This window comes from Typopeltis vanoorti, chromosome 10 (genome assembly GCF_054136105.1).
Source record: "Typopeltis vanoorti isolate ZY-2024b chromosome 10, IOZ_Tvanoo_1.0, whole genome shotgun sequence".
In the NCBI taxonomy this organism is placed as follows: Eukaryota; Metazoa; Arthropoda; class Arachnida; order Uropygi; family Thelyphonidae; genus Typopeltis; species Typopeltis vanoorti.
Window position 1 is genome coordinate 36,584,439 of NC_143558.1, and position 21,496 is coordinate 36,605,934.

Consider the following 21,496-nt stretch of genomic DNA (forward strand, 5'->3'; position numbering starts at 1 on the left):
TTGTATGAAAAAAAGAAACAGAATGCCCGCCAAACTATGTTAGCTCAATTCTTTGTTAAGCAGAATAATAAATTTATATCCTGAATATGTTTTATTGTCTTTCAGCTTCATGGTTTTCCTTTAACTAGGCCCTGAGAATACCTTAATTCTTTTATAAAAAAAATTAAGGATCAAAAAGTTGAAAGTTTATTTTTCACTTGGTTAGAGTATAATAAATTTAGTTTAATCCTTTATCCAAGTGTGAGCAAACAAAGTTTGCGCCTGAATGTATCTTCAGGACTGGGGTAAGGTGGTACAACACCAGGGCAACTCGTTGCAAAGGTGGAGCAAGCTACCAACACTCCTGTCTCAGTATCTCCTATAATGCAAAATTTCAACATCTTTCTCTAAATCCAGAGTAATTTATTAAAAAAGGGTGGCACACCATTTGGCAACTCCTATAGGTGGAGATGACCTGCTAAAGCTTCTGCTTGGTATCTCAACTTGGGCCTAGCTCCCACTGAAGAGACCTCAATAAAGGTCGAAACTAGTCTGGGTAGTGGCCCTTCCCTTAATGCATAACATTAGACATATCCGCAAGGAGATGTGTTTTGCATTATAGGAGATACTGAGACAGGAGTGTTGGTAGCTTGCTCCACCTTTGCAACGAGTTGCCCTGGTGTTGTACCACCTTACCCCAGTCCTGAAGATACTTTCAGGTGCAAACTTTGTTTGCTCACACTTGGATAAAGGATTAAACTAAATTTATTATAAGGATCAAAAAAGAAATCTGAGGAACGAATTATACATTTTCCAATAGGTTATTATATTTGATTAGTGCGCCTGTTTTAAAGAATGCATTAATCGGGGGATTGCTGTATAGTCAAAAGAAACGTAGCTTTCAAATTAAATCATGGCAATGTTTCTGGGGTATTTACTGAACAAAATTATTTTACATAAATGCACAATAACAGTTTTTTTTTGAAGGGGGGAGGTATGGTACAAATCTTTATCTGTTTACATATTTTCTTTTCTCAGAAAAAGCAAGAAACAAAAAATATTTGTGTAACCCATTCCCCTTTTCCATTTGTTCATGATGCAACAATCCTTCAATTAGATAGTTTTGATTAATGCAATTTTCAATTTGCCACACTAATTTGACTCCACATTTCAGACTAGTTCAAATTCAGAGTAGCGCCTTCTATCTATCTCAATGGTTTTAACAGGCCTTTTTAAGGCCCACAACCTTCCAAGCATGCTTGGATTTCGTAACCGAAATACGAGGATAGAATGGTCACTCCTATGCCTCAAGGTATTCTTGGCTGTATCCCTGTGTGTTCAAGGGGCCGGTTTGCCTGCTTGCGGGATGAAAAACACCAGATAAACTGGCGGAAAAAACCCTACTGCCCGCGCCCAAGACCGGCTAACTTGGCTATGACTGAGGAAGATCCTTCAGCTCCTCACGTCTCCGACGGGAATCGAACCTAGGACACTCCTTCCCCAGGCATATGGTTGCGAAGCGCAAAGCCACTAGGCTAACCGCGCGGACGAGTAGTGCCTTCTGCTCATTAAAATTTAGTTTAATTTAAAATAACAACATGCATTTGAAGATGAGGACAATTGTGAAGCAGATGAAACATACCATCAAAGGTGTTCATTTTAAAATAATTCGACAAAACGTTTTGTATTATTGAAACTTTAAAGCATTAAAGTATGGATAGCAATCCCAACATTAAATGAAGCATGCAAATCCACCAAAACATGGAGAAAAATATTATGAGAAAAAGAAAAACAACACAGTTTGAACTTCACTATTGAAGAATTCTTTCAAAACATAAATTATATAATAATTCAAACTGTTTTTTACATATACTTTTGCTTTGAATAAAGAAAACATTATTATCCTATGCAATCATTCAATAAAAAAAAACATTTTTAAAAAATGTAGCACATATTTTAAAAATCTTATAATAACCAATTATCCCATGTTGTATTGAAGGATTGCTATATAAAATTTGCTTTAATTATAATAAATATAATCTTGTAAAACTAAACACTTCAAATCAATATGTAAAACAGTGTTTTCATAAATAGGTATCCATATTCAAAGCAAAATAAACATTAAATAGAATGACAATTTTTTTTGTGAAATATTATTTCAATTATTAACCAAATTTAATTAATCCATTATGTACAAATTCTTTATTCACTTATCAATTAAGTTACAGAAATGCAAATCAAATAACTGATTTCATTCGGGAGTATTATCTGGCATTGATAAAATAAGTTCTTGAATTTTCCCCAAGATTATTTCGTTTGTACTGAGACACTGTTCAGTTCCGTAAGGTGGGATTATTGTCAAAGCTTCTGCCACCAATATATCATCTCCATTTTCTTTTACAGGTAGTCTGTTTTTCAAAAGCCAAGACATTAAGTTAGCTTTTCTTTTACTATTTTCTTCTGAATCGCCTTTCTGTATAGGTCTACTAAATAATGCTTCCAGTTGTGATTTGTACTTTTCATCTTCACTTAAGATTTCAATTGCTTTCACTGCATGGCCCATCACAATTTCCACATGCTTTATTTTTTCATCTTCAAATGTAACAAGGATAATACTGTAAAGAAAAAATATTATTATTACTTTACTAAATTTTCATGACATAAAATATATTTCACTATAAAACTAACATATTTTGGTGTCATGAAAATTACTATTTTCATGACACCAAAATATGTTAGTTTTATAGTGAATGCATTCAAGGAGAGTCTTTGAACTCCATGGAGATTTCCATTCTACAATAGAAAAAGTATTAATAAATGTCATAAAATAACATTTGCTATTATTTTGTAACCTAACAGAGTCTGCTGATCTGTCTTGAAAGATATAAATATGTCAGGGGGATTAATTCCTATAATATATCTGAGACTCAAATTAGCATATGTTTATGATTCTTCATGACTTATTTTTCACGGTATTAACAACACCACAAACACTTTTATCAACAAAGATGTTTTATTAACGCTAATATTTCGCTGATTTTCAACTCGGCATCATCAATGATGATGTTGAGTGAGTTGAAAATCAGCGAAATATTAGCGTTAATAAAACATCTTTGTTGATAAAAGTGTTTGTGGTGTTATTAATACCGTGAAAAATAAGTCATGAATAACCATCAACGCCTAAGCTTATCTGTTAGATATATGTTTATGATATTTAATATTTTATCTTTCAATTAACAATATGTCAATGCAAATAATATTTCAAATATTTTAAAACCGACTTTCTAAATGCAAAATTAAAAGAGACCAATTATTATTATTATTGCATGGAAATCTCCATGGAGTTCAAAGACACTCCTTGAATGCATTCACCAACAAAGTACTCCCATTAAATTCTGGCAACCCATTCCACTCATTCACCACTCTCTGAGCAAAAAAATCTAGTCCACAAGCCTAGGACATGCTCATACTCAATTTCCACAGATGGTTCTGTGGAAATTGAGTATGAGCATTGAGCCTCAATGAATCTAAGGACTCCTTGGAGTCGCCCATAATAATCATCATCATCATTAGTGTGCTGTCTCTTGACAGGTCCAATGGTATATATAACTCAGCAGATTCTCTTTCTCCAATTTCCTCTGTCTCTTGCTTCCTCCTTCATTTCCTGATATCTTCTTGTTCCCATTATATCATCAAGCATCGTTAGTCGTCTTCTTCCTCTTGGTCACTTTCCTTCAATTTTCCCTTCTATCATTCTTTTCAGTAGGCTGTCTCCTCTTAATACATGTCCTATCCAATTATGCTTTCTTCTTCTTCTTATGGTCTTTAGTAAATTCCTTTCTTCTTCAATTCTTTGTAATACTTCTTCATTGGTGATTTTTTCAGTCCACTTTATTTTCTCCATTCTTCTCCATAACCACATTTCAAACGCCTCCAACCTTTTAGCTTCTTTCTTCCTAATTGTCCATGTTTCTGATCCATATAAGGTTATACTCCAAATATAGCAGTTAATAAGCCTTTTCTTTAGATTTTTATTCATTTTATTAATAAACACATTTTTCTTGTTATAAAAGGCATATTTTCCTTTGTTAATTCTTTCTTTTATTTCCATGTCATATTTTCCATTTTCTTGTATTATACTACCAAGGTATTTGTATTGTCTCACTAGCTCTACACTTTCTCCATTCATCATCACCTTGATACTTCCTGGTTTCCTGGAGACTCTAATCACTTTCGTTTTCTTTGCGTTAATTTTCATACCATATTTCTTGCATATATTTTCAAATTTTTGCATTAGGTGCTGTAGTTCATCTTCGGTATTAGCTAATATTGCTTGATCATCTGCAAACTTAACATTTTGTATTGTTCTTCCTCCAATAGTGATTCCTCTTTTCTCTTCATAAAATGCTTCTTTTATCATTTCTTCTGCAAATATATTGAAGAGCATCGGTGACAGGCAGCATCCCTGTCTTTCACCTCTACCAATCACACTTTTTTTAGTTTTTCCTACTTTTGTCTTTATTATGGCCGTCTGGTTCATATATAATTCATCTATTAACCTTCGGTCTCTCCAATCTAAACCTATTTTGGGTAATATTTCCATCAGATTTTCCCATTCCATCATGTCAAATGCTTTTTCAAGGTCGATGAAACAAATATAAACTTCTATATTCGTTTCGCATATGGTCCTCATTACCCCAATTGCATCTCTGGTTCCTCTGTCTTTTCTAAATCCAAATTGATCATCCCCCCAGAAAATACTACACTCTATTATACAATCTTTGATTTAATATTCTTAGCAATACTTTGGAGGCATGTGAGAGTATGCTTATAGTTCTGTAGTCACTGCACTTAGCAGGATTGCTTTTCTTTTCAATTGGTACAAGGATACGCTCTGTGAAATCTTTAGGCCATAATAATAATAAGAAATTGAGTATGAGAAAACTTTTCAAATGCTGAAAAGTTTCCTCTGTATCAGTCCTATAAAACTCTTTTCATCCCCCCTTTTTTTTTTTTTTTCAAAATTATTAGTTCTATCAACTAAGTTCTGCAATCCATAAATCCTCACTCTATCCTCATCCCCCAAAAAACCTAGATGACCAGACTTGTGCATAGTTATCTAGATGTAGCCCTATCAAAACTTTATTAAAAAGAAAATAGTAACTTCCTTATCTACTTACTAGTGTTTTCTTCAATAACTAAGCAATTTTATGAGTTAACTAAGCCAAGTTGGCAATATAGTTTCCCTAGCCACCAGCATCCCTAAAATCTCAAGTTTCATCAATTTTCAGGAGTGCATATCTCTGTCAGTGTAGTACAAAACTTGTGATCTTTTCTGACAAAAATGCATTACTTTACTTTTCCACATTAAATTAGCATCCATTATCTTTTGCCTATAACGTCAGCCTATTTAAAGCATTCCACCTTGATTAATTATTACACTATCCCATTCGGCATCAACGTCATCAGCAATAAACAACTGAATATTTCCCTTCAAATCATTTTCTGTATAATTAATGTACAAATTAAATAACAGCGGTCCAAACACAGAGTCCAGTGCCATACTATTAATAATCTACCTTCAGAATTCTGCTCTTCCATATACCAGCCACCCCTATATTCATACTCTCAGCTTCATATCCATGTCTATTTGCTCCAATTTTATGTAACAGTTCCATGTGATATCCTGTCTAATACCTTTTTTTGCAAAATCATTATATTCTTATCTGCCCATTACAGAATTTTGTCTTTAACCAACTTCTCCAATAACTTCACAAACACTTCCGAAATACTTATTAGGTTCTATAGTTTGCTATTGGAGCATCCTTTATGTAACAGATCTGTTTTTCATTCCTTCTTCTCCAATGGAACTTCTCCAAGGGCTGAGACCACCTTGTAATAACCAAGTAATTCTATGAGCTAACCAAGTCAATTCTGCAACATAGTCTTCCTACCCACCAGCACCCCTAAATCTCTAGTTTCATCAATTTTCTGGAGTACACACACACCTACCACTGTCAGTGTAGTATAAAACTTGTGATCTTTTCTAACCAAACTATATAACAGTAAAGTTATGCATTTTGGTCAGAAAGTTAACCTGCCTTGTCAGAGGCAACACCAATTTTTTTTTACAGATTTTTGTAATAAGTAGGCTGATATCCCAAGATTATATTTGCACTGAGATTCTATAGTATTCTAAGTATTTCCAATTCATTAACCTCTATTCTCATATCAATTCTACTCACATTTGTCAGTGCAATATCTTTATCTAGATAACCTGGATGATTATTAAACACACTGACTTAGATAATTAATGTCCAGATATAATTAGGAAAAAGAAAAATCATCCTTAACATCGATGTCTCATTTGACAGAATGACATGCAGGAACGAATGATTTGAAAGGAGACAAAATGGCTATGAGAGAGGATTTGAAGGAATTACTTGAGGTAGCAAAAGAGAAAAGTGAGAGAGTTAGGATGGTGAGTCTGTAGCTGCGGTATGACAGTGAAGAGTATAGAAGGAGGGCCGAAATTGCTAATGACTTTATGCGTGGATTATGCAGGAGTAGTGGTGTGGAATTTGTGGATGTGTGGAGTGAATTTGATGGGCAAAAGGATTTACATAAGATGGATGGTTTACATTTAAATGAATATGGTGTACGGAGACTTGAAAAGATGTTGTTGAATGTAGTGGAAGTGGATGTGCAGAATCAGGGAAACTAGAGTTATTAAGGGGGGGGGAATAGATATGAAGACTTTAGGAAGACAGTTGAGTGTATGAATGTGTGTAATATGCCCAAGCGAGTAGGAAAGACTACGAATCATAATGGGATAGTTAGTATAAGGCATCAAAATAAGGATGGGACAAATAGGTTTCTGCAATTCATGTATACTAATGCCAGAAGTATTAGGACAAGAAGGAAGACTTTTTGGCCTTGGATGGCACTTCCAGGCCACAGGTTATTGTGAAACATGGCTGACAGAAGATGATATAGCTAGTGGGATTGAATGTGAGGGGTATGGTGTGTTCAGGAGTGACAGGGAGAATAAAATGGGGGGAGGAGTGTTATTGATGATAGCTGATGAGCTACAGCCAAGGAGAATAGAAGTGGAACTGCAGCATAAAGAAAAGAGCACATTTCAGGCTATTTGGTGTGAGATTGAGGCTAGCAGAACAAAATATACAGTTGGTGTTGCTATGGTAACATTGATTGGAAGGAGGAGAGGACACATGAGAGGAAGGAATTGGATTTTATGCAGTTATTAAAGGATAACTATCTGCGACCGCATGTAATGGAAAACACTAGGGGTCAGAAAGTGCTTGACCTAGTACTGCATCTGAGAATTTGGCAGTAACGAATATGACCACGTTGCCACCAATTGGTGAGCGTGATGATAGGATCTTGATTTGGGAGGTGGCTAAAGGTGTGGAATTTACAATTAAGAAGGGTACATGAATTATCGGGCTGGTAAGTATGACAATCTTAGTAGTTTGATTGGTTCAGTGCCATGTCATGCAAAACTGGAAGGGCTGGATGTTGATAGTGCATGGGAGGTGGTTAAGAAGTGTTTGCATGAGGCTGACTGTATAGCTCAAGACCAAATAATAAATCAAGTAGGGGTTAAATGGATGAATAACACCATTAAGCTTGACCTGAAAAAGAACAACTGTGGAGGGAATTTAATGAGAAAGGTGACCGGCAGGCACATGAACAGTATAAAGCGCAGGCCAGAAGGGTAACGAGTGTGGTAAGAAAAGCAAAAGCGGATTATGAAAGAACATTAATCATGCAGGCTAAAGAGAATCCCAAAGAGTGTTTTCGATATGTTGCAAGTAAAAGAAAAAATGTATATGGCAGAATGATTTTAAAGAATGCCGATGGTAGGGAGGTAACCGAATCAGTTGATATAGTTGAATTACTGAGCGAGCACTTTGCAAGAGTATATCACTCAGGTGGTCACATTGCAGGAATGAATGAGGAATTGTGGTGAGTGAAGTGGAGGTGAATAGTCTATTACAAAACCTCAATGTCAATACATCTGTGGGATTGGATATTATACCAGCTTGTGTCATACGTGAATAGGCTAAAGAATTGTCAATGCCCTTGACCATTTTGTTTAATTTGAGTCTCATGTCTGGGTTGGTCCCGAGGGGGTGGGAAGAGGGGAAAATAGTTCAACTGCATAAAGGAGGTTCCAAGACTGCTGTTCTAAGTTACCGACCGATCAGCATATCAGGAATCGTTGTCAAGGTCTTGGAGAAAATAGTCAAGAGAAAAATACAGGATTGGATAGATGAAAATGGGATACTGTGAGGAGGACAGCATGGCTTTGTGAAGGGTAGATCATGCCTCAGTAACTTGCTCACGTTTTATAACACAGTAATGGCTGAACTGGATAATGGTAATGGGTTTACAGTGATTCTACTGGACCTTGCTAAGGCCTTTGACAGGATACCACATGGAATTCTAATCAGTAAGCTGCAGCATATGGGGATGGATATTGGGTTGGTGAGATGGAGAGGAGGGTGGTTAATGGAGAGATATCAGAGAGTGGTTTATTCAGGAGTGGAGTCCAAAAGACAGCCTGTGACTAGTGATGTGCCACAGGGTTCTGTTCTTGGACTACTACTTTTCAATTTGTCCATTAACGATATAGGAAAGGATCTGAGAGGAAGTGTTTACTTGTTTGCTGATGATGCAAAGTTGGGTAGAGCAATAGTGAGTGCACAGGATGTCAAAATTTTGCAAGATGATTTGGATAGTTTGGAGGACTGGGCTAAGGAGAATGGATGTCAATTTAATGTGACAAATTGTAAGGTTATGCATTTTGGGGTGAAAGATTAGTAGCAGTATATCACATTGGTGGAACAGTACTCCAGGAGATTGACAAGGCCAGGAATTTGGGTGTGTTGGTGGATAGGGAGGTGAAGTTTAGGGGGCACATTGCAAAAGTGGCTAAATCAGCTCATCAAATCACTTGGTTGCTGAAAAATACTTTAACAAACAGAGACAAACAGGTTATTGTTCCTCTGTATAGAGCCTTGACAAGACCCGACTAGACTATTGTGCCCAGATTTGGGTGCCAGGGTTTCTTCTTGATGGAGGGAGGTGGAGAGGATCCAGAGACGAGTGACCAAGATGATAGTAGGTCTATGGAATGAACCTTATGAGAACAAGTTGAAGATTTGTGGGTTGCAGAAATTGGTTGATAGATGGAAAAGGAGTGATATGATTGAGACATTCAAATTACTGAAGGATTTCTATAAGATTAATTCAGAAGATATTTTTGAGAATAGGACTGGTGGTGGGAGGACTAAGGCCATACATGGAAGCTGGGCAAGAATGTGGTTGGCAGGTCTGTTAGAGCTAGGTTTTTTACTTGGAGAGTGGTGAATGAGTGGAATAAGCTGCCAGAGTCTGTTGTGTGTGCCATGACTGTGAATGAGTTCAAGGCGAGGTATGATAGATACTGTGTGAATGTCGAATAGTTGTTCTTGACATGATGTTAGGGCCTCCCTCGATGAGTCTAAGGACTCCTTGGAGTTACCCATAATAATAATAATTGAGTATATGTGTTGGACTTATTAAAAGAACCCATATATTTGTCAAACTTCTGGATTTAGAGTGCATGAAGTCATGCAGATTGATAATATGTACTAATCTACCTTTATATACCTATGTGCTTGTGCCCATCTTCATAAGAAATGTGCTCACTTAGAGGAAAAATAATGCTGAGAATTCCTATAATGAAGGTGTTGCTCTGCTTGAAAAGAGGGTAAATGTTCTCTGCATCCTTTATAGCAGTGCTTCCCAAAGTTATGGATGTAAAGGTCTCCCTTGGAAAAATTTAAATATTTCATGGCCCCCATCGAAAAAAAAAAAATCGTAACACAGACATATTATTATAATATTCATTGTACTTATATTCAATACAAAACATACACAGCGAATATCGCAAAAATCAAATGAAATATTACATTTTTATGATTTTACATACACATTTCACATGGCACACTTAGTCTTAAAACATTTTAAATTTGTTTTCATTGTTTCATGGCCCCCTCAACAAAACTAAAGGCCCCCAAGGGGACTGCTGACCACAGTTTGGGAAGCACTGCTTTATAGGACTCATGTTCAGATTTTCTTTCAACTAAAAGGCATGTGTCATTCTGTCAAATGAGACATCAATGTTAAGGATAATTTTTCTTTTTCCTTAAAAAAGTTAATTATCTATAAGTTGAGCGACCAGTGATATGAGAACTCTGCACCTTAATTTTCTAGCAGTATATCAGAATGACTTTCATTAAGATACCTGAAATATAATAGTCTCTGCAGGAGACTATTATATTTCTGGGATATGAAGGGGGGGGGGGAAATTTCACAAAGACAGTGGTGCCTTGGTTAACAACAAGTGGCTGTAAGAAAAAAAATCTCTTGGTTAACAACTCTCGATTATGTGAACCTCTATCTGATCTAAAAAACCGGAATTTTCCGATCGCACTCAGCCACGCGTTCGAAGACACTGTCGAATAGAAGTGAAGCTTTGATATGTTTGACCCATCATAGCCAGCTGTTGACATTTTCCGTTTATTGTTTCTTTTCTTGTAGTGTACTGAGTATGCTTTATTTTAAAATTTGTGGTTATAAATGCATTTTATGATGAAAATGACTATTTAAGCATTTATTTCTTATGTGTTGGTTCATATAGACAATAAATCGGCGGGTGCATGTCACTGTTCGTTCGCCATCAAAAGGCAAATTCAAATCTCATCTGTATAATAATCGTTGTATCTATAAGCTGCTAATCAGTGTATGTTACGATAAGTGCTGTATCTAATATTGTCACCTTACAAGCAAAATGCACTAAGTCAAAAATTGCAGGTTTCAAATTTAACTGTTAATTTTTATTTCAAAAAGTTTTTTTTTTTTAACTTTTACTTTTATTTTCAGGTGATGTTATGTTCTTCTTTTTTTTGATAAAGTTATTTTTAACTTTTTGACAAAGTTAAAAGAAATATTATTTAACATATTAAAAGAAAGACAAACATCAAATAATATCCTAAAAGCTATCACAAGTATATATGAAAATAATCAAATACAAATAAGATTAAATCATGAGCTATCATATACGAGAGAGATAAACCAAGAGGTCTGACAGGGATGTCCCCTCTCAGCAATTCTTTTTACTATTTATCTAAATGCAATAATAATAAAATGGAATAAAAATTTACATCAAGGAATTAAACTTTCTTCTACAGTAAACTTAAACACTCTTCTCTTTGCTGACGACCAAATAATAATTACAAATTCTGAAGATAAACAGAAAGCTATTTTAGATCTAAATGAGATATCCAAAGATTATGGTATGATAATATCAACAGAAAAATCAAAAACTATGGCCTTTAAAGGACAAGATCCAGCAAGAACTAAAATAGTAATAGATAACAAGATCTTAGAACAGGTGAATTCATTTTACTACCTAGGATGTATGATCATATGAAAATGAAAAAGATATAAACGTAAAAATTGCAAAATATTTAAAAATAACAGGTGTAATTAACTCTATATTTAAACTAAACCTAGTTCAAAAACAAACCGGACTAAAAGTATACAATACATTAGCCCTACCAGTCTTAATGTATGGAAGCGAAATCTGGACAATAAAACAAAAAGACAAACAAAGGTTGACAACAGCAGAAATGAAGTTTATGAGAAAAACTGCAAAGTATGCCCTATTTGATCACAAAAGAAACGAAGAAATTATGAAAGAATTAAACCAAGAACCAGTAATAGAAAAAATTTAAAAATATAAACATAAATGGATGGAACACGTTCAAAGAATGAAAACAGAAAGATTACCAAAACAAGCCTTAAAGTACAAGCCATTAGGAAAAAGAAAACAGGACGTCCTCTTAAACGATAACTTCTAAGGCCGGAACAGGCCATGCTAGGCCTAAATCCTTGATATGTTCTTTATATCCCTTGTCTTAGTGTTGTACAATTTGTAATAATAATACCGTATTTTGCGTATCTTTTTTTTTTTTTATAGAGTGAATTTTTTTTACCGTGTGACAAAATGGGTCCCAAAAAGAAAGCTAATGAGGGAAAAAAAAAAAAAAAAAAAGAAAAATTCTCTATTAAACAGAAGAAAGAAATAATAGCAAAACATCATGAAGGTGTGAAAGTTATGCAGCTAGCTTGAATATATGAAATCAGTCATTAGATATATGAACAGCCAAAGGCTTCTGATTTCTTTAATTTAAGGGATATTACATCCCATATCGTTTCTTAGCCGAATAAGAAACTCAAGGAGTTTCATGCCGAATAGAATATAGTAGAAACTATATAAAGTTCGGCGATTCCAAGCGTAAGCAAATACCTGGATACTGCAGCAACTGACCCTTAAGGTAGTGCAAGTACAAATTACCCATAATGTGAACTTAGCTCCTAGGAGCTGTATTACTCTTCTACATTATGAGAGAAGGTCACTACCCAGACCGGTTTCAACCTTTATTGATGTCTCATCAGTGAGTAGGTAGACCTAGTTAATATCAAGTTTGTAGTGAACAGAACTTGCAACCCTTCTATGAGTATTGCCGAGAGGTGTCCTAATAAATTATTAGATATATGAAGAGCCAAAGGCTTCAATTCAGCGACATATGACTTGTTTAAGTTAAGGGATATTACATCCCATATCATTTCTTAGCCGAATAAGAAACTCAAGGAGTTTCATGTCGAATATAGTAGAAACTATATAAAGTTCGGTGATTCCAAGCGTAAGCATCACCAAACTTTATATAGTTTCTACTATATTCGACATGAAACTCCTTGAGTTTCTTATTCGGCTAAGAAACGATATGGGATGTAATATCCCTTAACTTAAACAAGTCATATGTCGCTGAATTGAAGCCTTTGGCTCTTCATATATCTAATAATTTATTAGGACACCTCTCGGCAATACTCATAGAAGGGTTGTAAGTTCTGTTCGCTACAAACTTGATATTGACTAGGTCTACCTACTCACTGATGAGACGTCAATAAAGGTTGAAACCGGTCTGGGTAGTGACCTTCTCTCATAATGTAGAACAGTAATACAGCTCCTAGGAGCTAAGTTCACATTATGGGTAAATATCAAGAATAGTGATTGGAGCTTGCTCCACCTTTGACATGAGTTGCCTCAGCTTGCACAACCTTAAGGGTCACTTGCTGCAGTATCCAGGTATTTGCTTACGCTTGGAATCGCCGAACTTTATATAGTTTCTACTATATTCGGCATGAAACTCCTTGAGTTTCTTATTCGGCTAAGAAATGATATGGGATGTAATATCCCTTAACTTAAACAAATGAAATCAGTCATTCTACAATATCAACCATTTTGGCTAAGAAAGAAGAACTTATGGTAGCTAAGGTTGCTAAGGGAACTTCAAGGTTGAATGTCAGAGGGCTTCTTTTTTGAGCAAATGGAAAATCTATTACTAATTTGGATCAAAGAAAGAGAAATGTCGGGCGATACTACATCTCAAAATGCAATCTGTCAGAAAGCTAAACAGATTTATCAAGATTTGAAAAAGAAGACTTTGGGATCAAGTTCTGAGGTAGATGATGATGATTTCAAAAGTTAGCAGAGGTTGGTTTGACAACTTTAAAAAAAGAACAGGAATTCATAGTGTGGTCAGACACAGAAAGGCAGCTAGTGTTGACAAAGCAGCAGCAGATAAATTTGTCAATAGCTTTACAAGAATTATAGAAGAAGGAGAATACCTACCTCGACAAGTCTTCAATTGTAATGAGACTGGGTTATTTTGGAAGAAAATGCCCAACAGGACATTTATCACAAAAGAAGAAAAAACACTTCCTGGGCACAAACCAATGAATGATAGGTTAGCATTGCTTTTAGCAGCAAATACAAGTGGAGACTGCAAGGTAAAACCAATGTTAATCTACCACTCAGAGAATCCCCAAGCATTCAAAAAGTTCAATGTCTCTAAATCCAATCTCAGTGTTTTGTGGAAGTCTAACAGCAAAGCCTGGGTCAGAATAGAATTTAGAGACTGGATTCATTAAGTGTTTGGACCAACTGTCAAAGCCAATCTTGAGCAAAACAATCTGCCTCTAAATGCCATTTTAAACTTGGATAATGAACCTGGCCATCCAACGGGCATAAAAATAAGAGCTACCAGAGGAATTAGATTTTATCAAAGTGATTTTTCTTCCTCTTCCAAGACTACATCTCTGATTCAACCTATGGATCAGCTGGTAATTGTAAATTTTAAAAAACTTTACACAAGGGCACTTTTTACCAGGTGCTTTGAAATGTGTGAAGCTACCAACATAACCCTAAGAAAATTTTGGAAAGAAGAATTCAACATTGTCATAGCAATTAGGCTAATTGTAAAGGCTTGGTAAAGTAACAATGAAATGTCTCAAAGCTGCGTGGAGGAAACCATGTCCTTCCTTTGGTAACGAAGAAACTTCAGATGAAGGACGCAAATTGGTAAAGGATATTGTGGCAACTGCTCATGATCTTAACTTGGAAGTAGAGGAAGAAGATGTTGAAGAATTATTGGAGATGCATGACCGAGAACTGACTACTGACGAGCTAAAAGAACTTTTCAAGCAGCAATGTGAAGAAAAGGAAATTTCACCTGAAGATGAGGATGGAGAGAAAGAACAAATTATGACTGCTGAAATCAAAAATGTTTTGGCAAAGTGGGAGGAAGTTCAAAATGATGCCATGAAATGGAATCCAAACAAATCTGAGATTATCAGAACTGCAGATCTATTTAATGAAAAGTTCATGCAGTTTTTCAGAAACATTTTAAAAAAGAGGCAGAAGCAAACAACCCTAGACATGTTTTTTACAGGTCCATTTGTCAAAAAACTCCGAAGTGAGCCAAATTGTCCTTCTGGCGAAGATTGATAATTAAAAACTGTTTTCTTGAACAATTCATTTTATTAATGTTAATTTTTTTTTGTAGCAAATACATATATAATAAATAAATGATATTTACCATATTTTTATGACATTTTAAATGAGTTTTATCTGCATTTTTAATATGTATTATGGTTGTGGGGAGGAGCCGGAACAAATTAATCGATTTTCAAATTAAATCTTACGGGGAATTGCTCTTTCATGAACTATTCCAATAAATCCCTTCTGTGCACCAACCATTGCAGGGGCTCCATCAGTGCATATGCCAGATAGTGAACTCCCAAATCTCTCGGAGACTGTGTTGACTGTTTCAAATATATCTACACCGGTAGTTGTTCCTTTTAACAGCGAAGTGCCAATAATTCATCTGTGATGTTGAAATCCGCATCAACTCCTCGAATAAATATTGCTAGTTGTGCTGTTTCGGAGGCATCGGTGCTGTCATCCAAAGCAATTGAATATGCTTCCAATCTAGCAATCTTTTAAACTTTTTTTTGATATCATCAGCCATAATTTCTATCTGTCAGACAACAGTACGTCTTCACAAACGAATATTCTCAAAGTCTTTTGTCTTTTCAGGACGTATTATACTTGCAACATCCAGCAGACATTCTTTGATAAATTCTCCTTCACCAAATGACTTAGAATGGTTAGCGAATTTTTCGTTTACCACAAAGCTGGCTTTGACAATGCTGTGGTGCTGCATTCTTTGCTTGTTGAACATTTGCTGCTGGGTATCCAAGTTCTTCTTCAACTTCTGTATTTCATCTTTTCATAGTTGTCCATCAATTTTTGGGTGATCTGCATGTCTCGAAGTAAAGTGTCTCTTCAATTTGTATTCTTTGTTGATGGATACGGATTTGTTGCACAGCAAACATACAGGTAAATCTTTATTCAGAATAAAATAATAATCCTCTACCCAGTTGTCTTGAAATTGACGATTCTCTGCATCTACTTTTCTTTTTTTTACAATAACCCCTGACATTGTCCCAAATTTATAAGCGATATTCAGAACTGTCAAACAAAACTGTCTTCTACACCGCAGGCACTGAACAGAACACAACATCAATGCAGGCACCGAACAGAACATAACATCAATGCAGGCACTGAACAAAGCACAACACCAACGCAAGTACCAAAATGACACGTTGTAACTCATTCAACACACGCTGCTAGTCAAAGTGAGAAAGAGACCTTGGTTGGAGAAAACAGTGAGTTCTGCGCAAGTCATATGACATCAGCTTAATGCGAGTTAGTAGAAACACACCATGTTTTCTCCCACCATGAATCAGAAAAACTTTGCAGAAATAGATTAGGGCCGGATCAAAAGTAGCAGAGGTGCAGATCCGGCCCGCCCATATGTGGTGTAGATGATGATGGTAGTAGCAGTGGAGACAGAGAACTGTAGAGTACATGCCCTCCCTCGATGAGTCTTTGGACTCCCTGGAGGTGTCACATAATAATAACTGTGCAATTACTACTGTATTCTCTCAATTATTCACTGCATTGGAAAATCAACTTTCTGGTGTCAGTTAACCGAATGCCTGATCAGAGAACACTGCTGCAACAAGCTAATCAATTCACTGGTCAGATAATTAAGAGTTCATGTGAGGTATTATTTAAATATATATGTAGTGTTGCATGTAAAATTGCTACTCTTTTCCTTTAACAACTTGATTAGTTATTGTGTGGCGGTGGTGTTTTTTTTTTTTTTTCAAAATTTCTAGTAAACATATATGTATTTCAAAAAAAAAAAAAAAAAAAGAAAAGCATTTAATACATATGTTTATATTAACTATACCCTAACACAGTAATAAAAATCTCTAACTGCGTAATTGATTCCACTTATATGACTTGATGCTCTGATATTTATTCAATGAACATGTAAATTTAGGTAAATCATATCATACTAAGTAAATTTAGAGGACAAAGTTTTTTGTTTTGTTTTTTTTTTTTTCCCCATGAGAAATGCTGAAGAACAGAGGAATAAATATAGACTATTAGAACTATGGGTAAAAATTTGGTATTATTTATTTTTTGTAGTTTTTAATTTTGTATTTTTAAAAATGACTTCCTAGTGGATGATTGCTGTTTCACCATGCCCAACCACTAGTACTTTCATATACTAGATCTAGTACTTTTTATAAATTTTTAGTGTTCTAGTACATTCACCAACAGATCAAGTACTTTCTTCCTTCCGAATAATAACAACAACAACAACAACAACATGAGAGTTAGACATATAAGTTTAATAATTTTCTCTTCTCCCACCTCTCCATATGTCACATTCATGCTGTAGAACAAAATGTTTCCTAATTTAGCAACATTAGTTAAAGCTGTACTGTGCCTCCCTCATTCATCAGCAGCAACTGAAAGAATATATTCAGCAGTGACAACAAATAAGAATAAAATAAAATATCAACTCTCTTGATGAATGGACTCCTTTTGAGAAAAGAAAAATCTAAACATTCATCAGCCACAGATTTTACTATTTCTGAAGAGTTAATTAATTTAGCAAAATCTGCTAAAAATAATGAATAAATACTTCCAGTGTTTTTCTTGTGAGTAGGAACCCCCATATATACGTAAATAGCATATTAAATAACTGAAACTTTAATGTTACATTATTTTAAACACTAAAATGAGACTGAAAATTATATGGTAAATTAATACACATTAAGTGCTAGAGTTACATTTGGGACTTTTGTTATGATGATTGACAACTGCAGCTCTTGGACTCATAGATGACTAAATATTTTTACAGTGAGGTTAAATTTGACTTTTTTCTTTCATATTTGTCATACGTATGTTAATTTAGCAGTTTTACATTGAGTTCATCTATGACAATAAGGTAGTAATATCGTAAAATGCCCTAAATAGAGTGAAATGAAAGCAAATAAAAATTTAATACATTTTTTTTATTATTCAGATCTAGAACTTTTTTCCTGCATAAGTTGGTACTAAATATTTTTGCTGGGTGATCACCCTGGGCCCACTGTCATCACTACCGTAAGATGCTGCTCCAATTGGCAAAAAGTTTTCAATCGACATTGGAAACATTTACTATTTTGAAATGAGGTAGCATTTTTTTTTTTTTTTAAGTATTCTATTAGTATTGCCAAAACTGCTGTACCATACTCTCCCTGCTCATGTTAGCTTCTACAGGAGCTCTAATTCTCAAACATAGCAGAATTGTGTGTTTGGTTAACTAGAAAAATTTGCTTGCCTCAGCAATTTATTACCATTTTTTTTTTTAAGGTAAGGCATACATAATTATTTTCCTTAATTCCTCTAGTTTTATAATATCTAAGTTTTTTCTTATTTTATTAACATTTATTGACTTTATAGAACATTAATTTACTTCATAGCGAAATTTTAATTTTCTGGGGGATACTTTGCTCCACCTGTTTTTGAGTTTACAAGTGGAGCAAAATATCCCCTCAACATTATTTTTAATCATTTGATTCATTTCAGGCTCTTATTTATCATTTCATTTCATTTCATTAATTAATTAATTTGCTAGATTTAGACTTGTTCGATTCTATGGTTTTTCCAGGTTAACAAAATGCCTAGAGAATATAAACGAAAAGTCGGAAGTTGCCGATATGCTGATTATTACAAGGATAAGTTACAAGAATCTTTGGCAGCAAATCAGAATAAGGAAATGTCCCAAAGGGTCACAACTGAATACTACAACATACCAAGAACTATCATAAATAAATTAATATGTAAAGAGGGCAATGAACATCGGCATCCTGGTTATCCACAGATATTCACAGATGATGAGGAAGCTGAGTTTGTTAAATGTGTTATTCAGCTTAGTGAATATGGTTTTTCAGTCACTCCATTAGAACTTCGATTTATTGTAAAATCATATCTCAGCAGAACAGGACATACTGTTAAGCGATTTAAAAACTGTCCAGGAAATATAACTAAGATGAAAAGCCAAAACGGCTATTTTTTTTTTTTTTTCCTGGCGAGGTTGATATAAGTTAAAGGGATAAAAATCCCCTTATTGTTTTTCAGCCAGTAAGCGAAACTAAGATCGAAAACTACGATCTGTAACGTTTCATGCCTGAAACGTTACAGATCGTAGTTTTCGATCTTAGTTTCGCTTACTGGCTGAAAAACAATAAGGGATTTTTATCCCTTTAACTTATGTCCAGGAAATAATTGGGCGAGAGCTTTTACTAAAAGACATCCTGAATTCCTCATTACATAAGCTTCTCTCTCTCTCTCTCTTGTCTCCAAAGGTAGAGGATGCAGTTCAGCTGCAATACAAGATTCTTTTGTTGAAGCATTACAAAATGCAAGACCTAAATGGACATCTGGTGCCAGTAGTAAAAGGGGTAAAAAGAAAATTTTTTCAATTCCTGGAAAAAGTGTATTAAACAGAAATCAGGATGAAAATAGCTCAGATGAGAATTCTGATATTTCTCTTAAATCTGCCTCATCCGAAAACGAGGTCGAAAATTACTGTGAAAAACAGCTTGCTTCCATATCTGATGATGATGAGGAAATAGCAACTTGTTCAACAAAGTTAAAAGAGGTACAAAAAATAATTTTGTTTCATCAGTTGGGCAGTATGTTATATTCATGTATTAAGGCGAATATTTTCTGGGACAAATTTCAGAAATAAATAAGGAAGAAGCAAAAATATGCGCAATGCAGAAATCTTCAAGTCCTGGAAATGACCTACACCAAAAGATGAAATATTTTATCCTTTAGAGGACATAATTTGTCCTATTAAACACCCAAAAATGATGAATCGTAGAGGCATGTTTTCTGTCCCAGAATTGGAAAACATTTGGAATCCCTGGGCCTAAAGTTCTTAATTCCAATGATTTTTTTTTTTTTTTTTTTTTTGCCACAGTTTATGTATCTGATTTTTAAACTTACTATATATTAATTTTGCATTAATTTTTACAGTGAATTCTAAATTTTTCAATTTTTTTATATTTTCATTTCCAATTTGTCTTAAAAAAAGCAATTTCAACAATTTTGTATGTTATTTTATGTTATAATAAATAAAGGTTGTGCATTCTTATTTTGTGAATAGTCTTACTTTGCTCCATTCCATTATTCCATCTAAATTAGCAGTTTTTACTAGTTAGTGCAAAATAAAAGAAGGAATAAAACAACTGTTTTCACAGAAATTTTACTTAAGAGTATTCGGCATAATATATATTTAAGAAAATAAAAACCTCTGTAAACAATTTTTTTTTCAAATTACTAAAAAAAGGTAAGAAAAGTGGAGCAAAGTAATCCCATCAAACGGTACATCATTTACCACCTACCGCATAGTATTTTGTTCTCTTAATGGTTATCTCGCCAATTTGCTTATAAGGAAACCTTCTCCTATTAACATGCTTAAAAGCACACACTTAAATCTCTCTCTCATATATATATAAACTTCTTCAAATGTTGAAATAGTCGGGTTTATTTAGCATTTCAAAGAAACTTACCTTTCCGAAACAGGATCTATTGTCTTTACCCAACCAACATAAATGTTGCCATCTGTTGCAGCAACTTGAACGTGTTTGTATAAAAGACTCTTAAATGCAATAGGGTCATTTCTAAACACAGTATGAGAAAAACAATCAATCGTAGTTGTACTATCGCATTCTCCCACACCGGCCATGCTTGTTTACAATAGCAGTAATTGATTAGAATTCCACCAGGGTATTTTATTCCCTATTATTTTTTAAGGGTGGTTTCCTACTTACATCGCCAGTATACATAATTTAAATAATGTCTCAACTTTGAGGTATGTTTTATAATAACAGTTAGCTTATAAGATTTGCGAACTTTATACAGAAAACATTCAGGTAGATTTCCAAAATAAGTTTCAAAGGAAATTAACTCGTTTCATTAAAATTTTTTACACTTGGTTATAAATTAAATTAAAGATGCCAGATAGCACTAAAAAAAAACGGCCTCGCCTACTCCCTATACGGGAACAAAAAGGCGTTATCTGATTTTTTTTTGAAGAAATTATAAAAAAAATCTAAATCAGCTAACTCCTTTTATTCCCCTATGCAAAAAACGCAAAACGTTACTGCCTATAAGGGTGAAGCAAAATGCTTTTATAATCCCTGCTATCCGATAAGGTTACTGTGTAGGGGGAAGTTTATGAGCTAAGTGCCTCTGTCCAAGTAGATGCGAGTTATAGATCCAGGTTAGGATTAGGATGGCCTTAGGTCTCCTATATTTGGAGAAATCTGATTCATCATAATTTGCTGCTTGTTGTACTAGTTCATTTGGATGTGAAGACGATGTTGAGAAGAACTTTACTGTTAAAGATTGCAGGAACGAGTAGATATAAGGGATATTTGTGTCCGGATGAAGTTGAACATTTCTGATATACCATGGCGCATTTAAAATCATGCGTAGGCATTTGTTTTGTACTCTCTGCAGTTTGAGGATATTTGTGCTTGAAGTGTGGCTTAAGGCTGGGGATGCTTAAGTAATAATGGAACAAATCATCAACTGATAGAGGAGCAATTTGATTTTGGTATCCAGCTTACTGTTCCTATTGATAAGAGGGTAAAGCTGTGCTATGACTTTTGATGCCTTTGTACA

General features: G+C 34.6%; 1 protein-coding gene across 1 annotated transcript; it reads right to left on the reverse strand.

Annotated features, from left to right (window-relative positions):
• Positions 1 to 2,153: 2,153 nt before the first annotated feature.
• LOC150102337 (gem-associated protein 6-like) lies at positions 2,154 to 20,555 on the reverse strand. Its single transcript, XM_090399414.1, has 2 exons — positions 20,380 to 20,555; positions 2,154 to 2,594 (listed from the first exon to the last, which is right to left on the reverse strand). Exons 1-2 carry the CDS (start codon positions 20,553 to 20,555, stop codon positions 2,231 to 2,233), a joined length of 540 nt encoding a protein of 179 aa, XP_090255540.1. The 3' UTR covers positions 2,154 to 2,230.
• Between the last annotated feature and the right edge of the window lie 941 nt (positions 20,556 to 21,496).

Coding starts and splice junctions, on each gene's coding strand:
- LOC150102337 (XM_090399414.1), bottom strand. CDS start 20,555: ATGGCCGGTGTGGGAGAATGCGATAGTACAACTACGATTGATTGTTTT. Junction 2,595..20,379: donor ATAGATCCTGTTTCGGAAAG/GTAAGTTTCTTT, acceptor TTTTCTTTACAG/TATTATCCTTGTTACATTTG.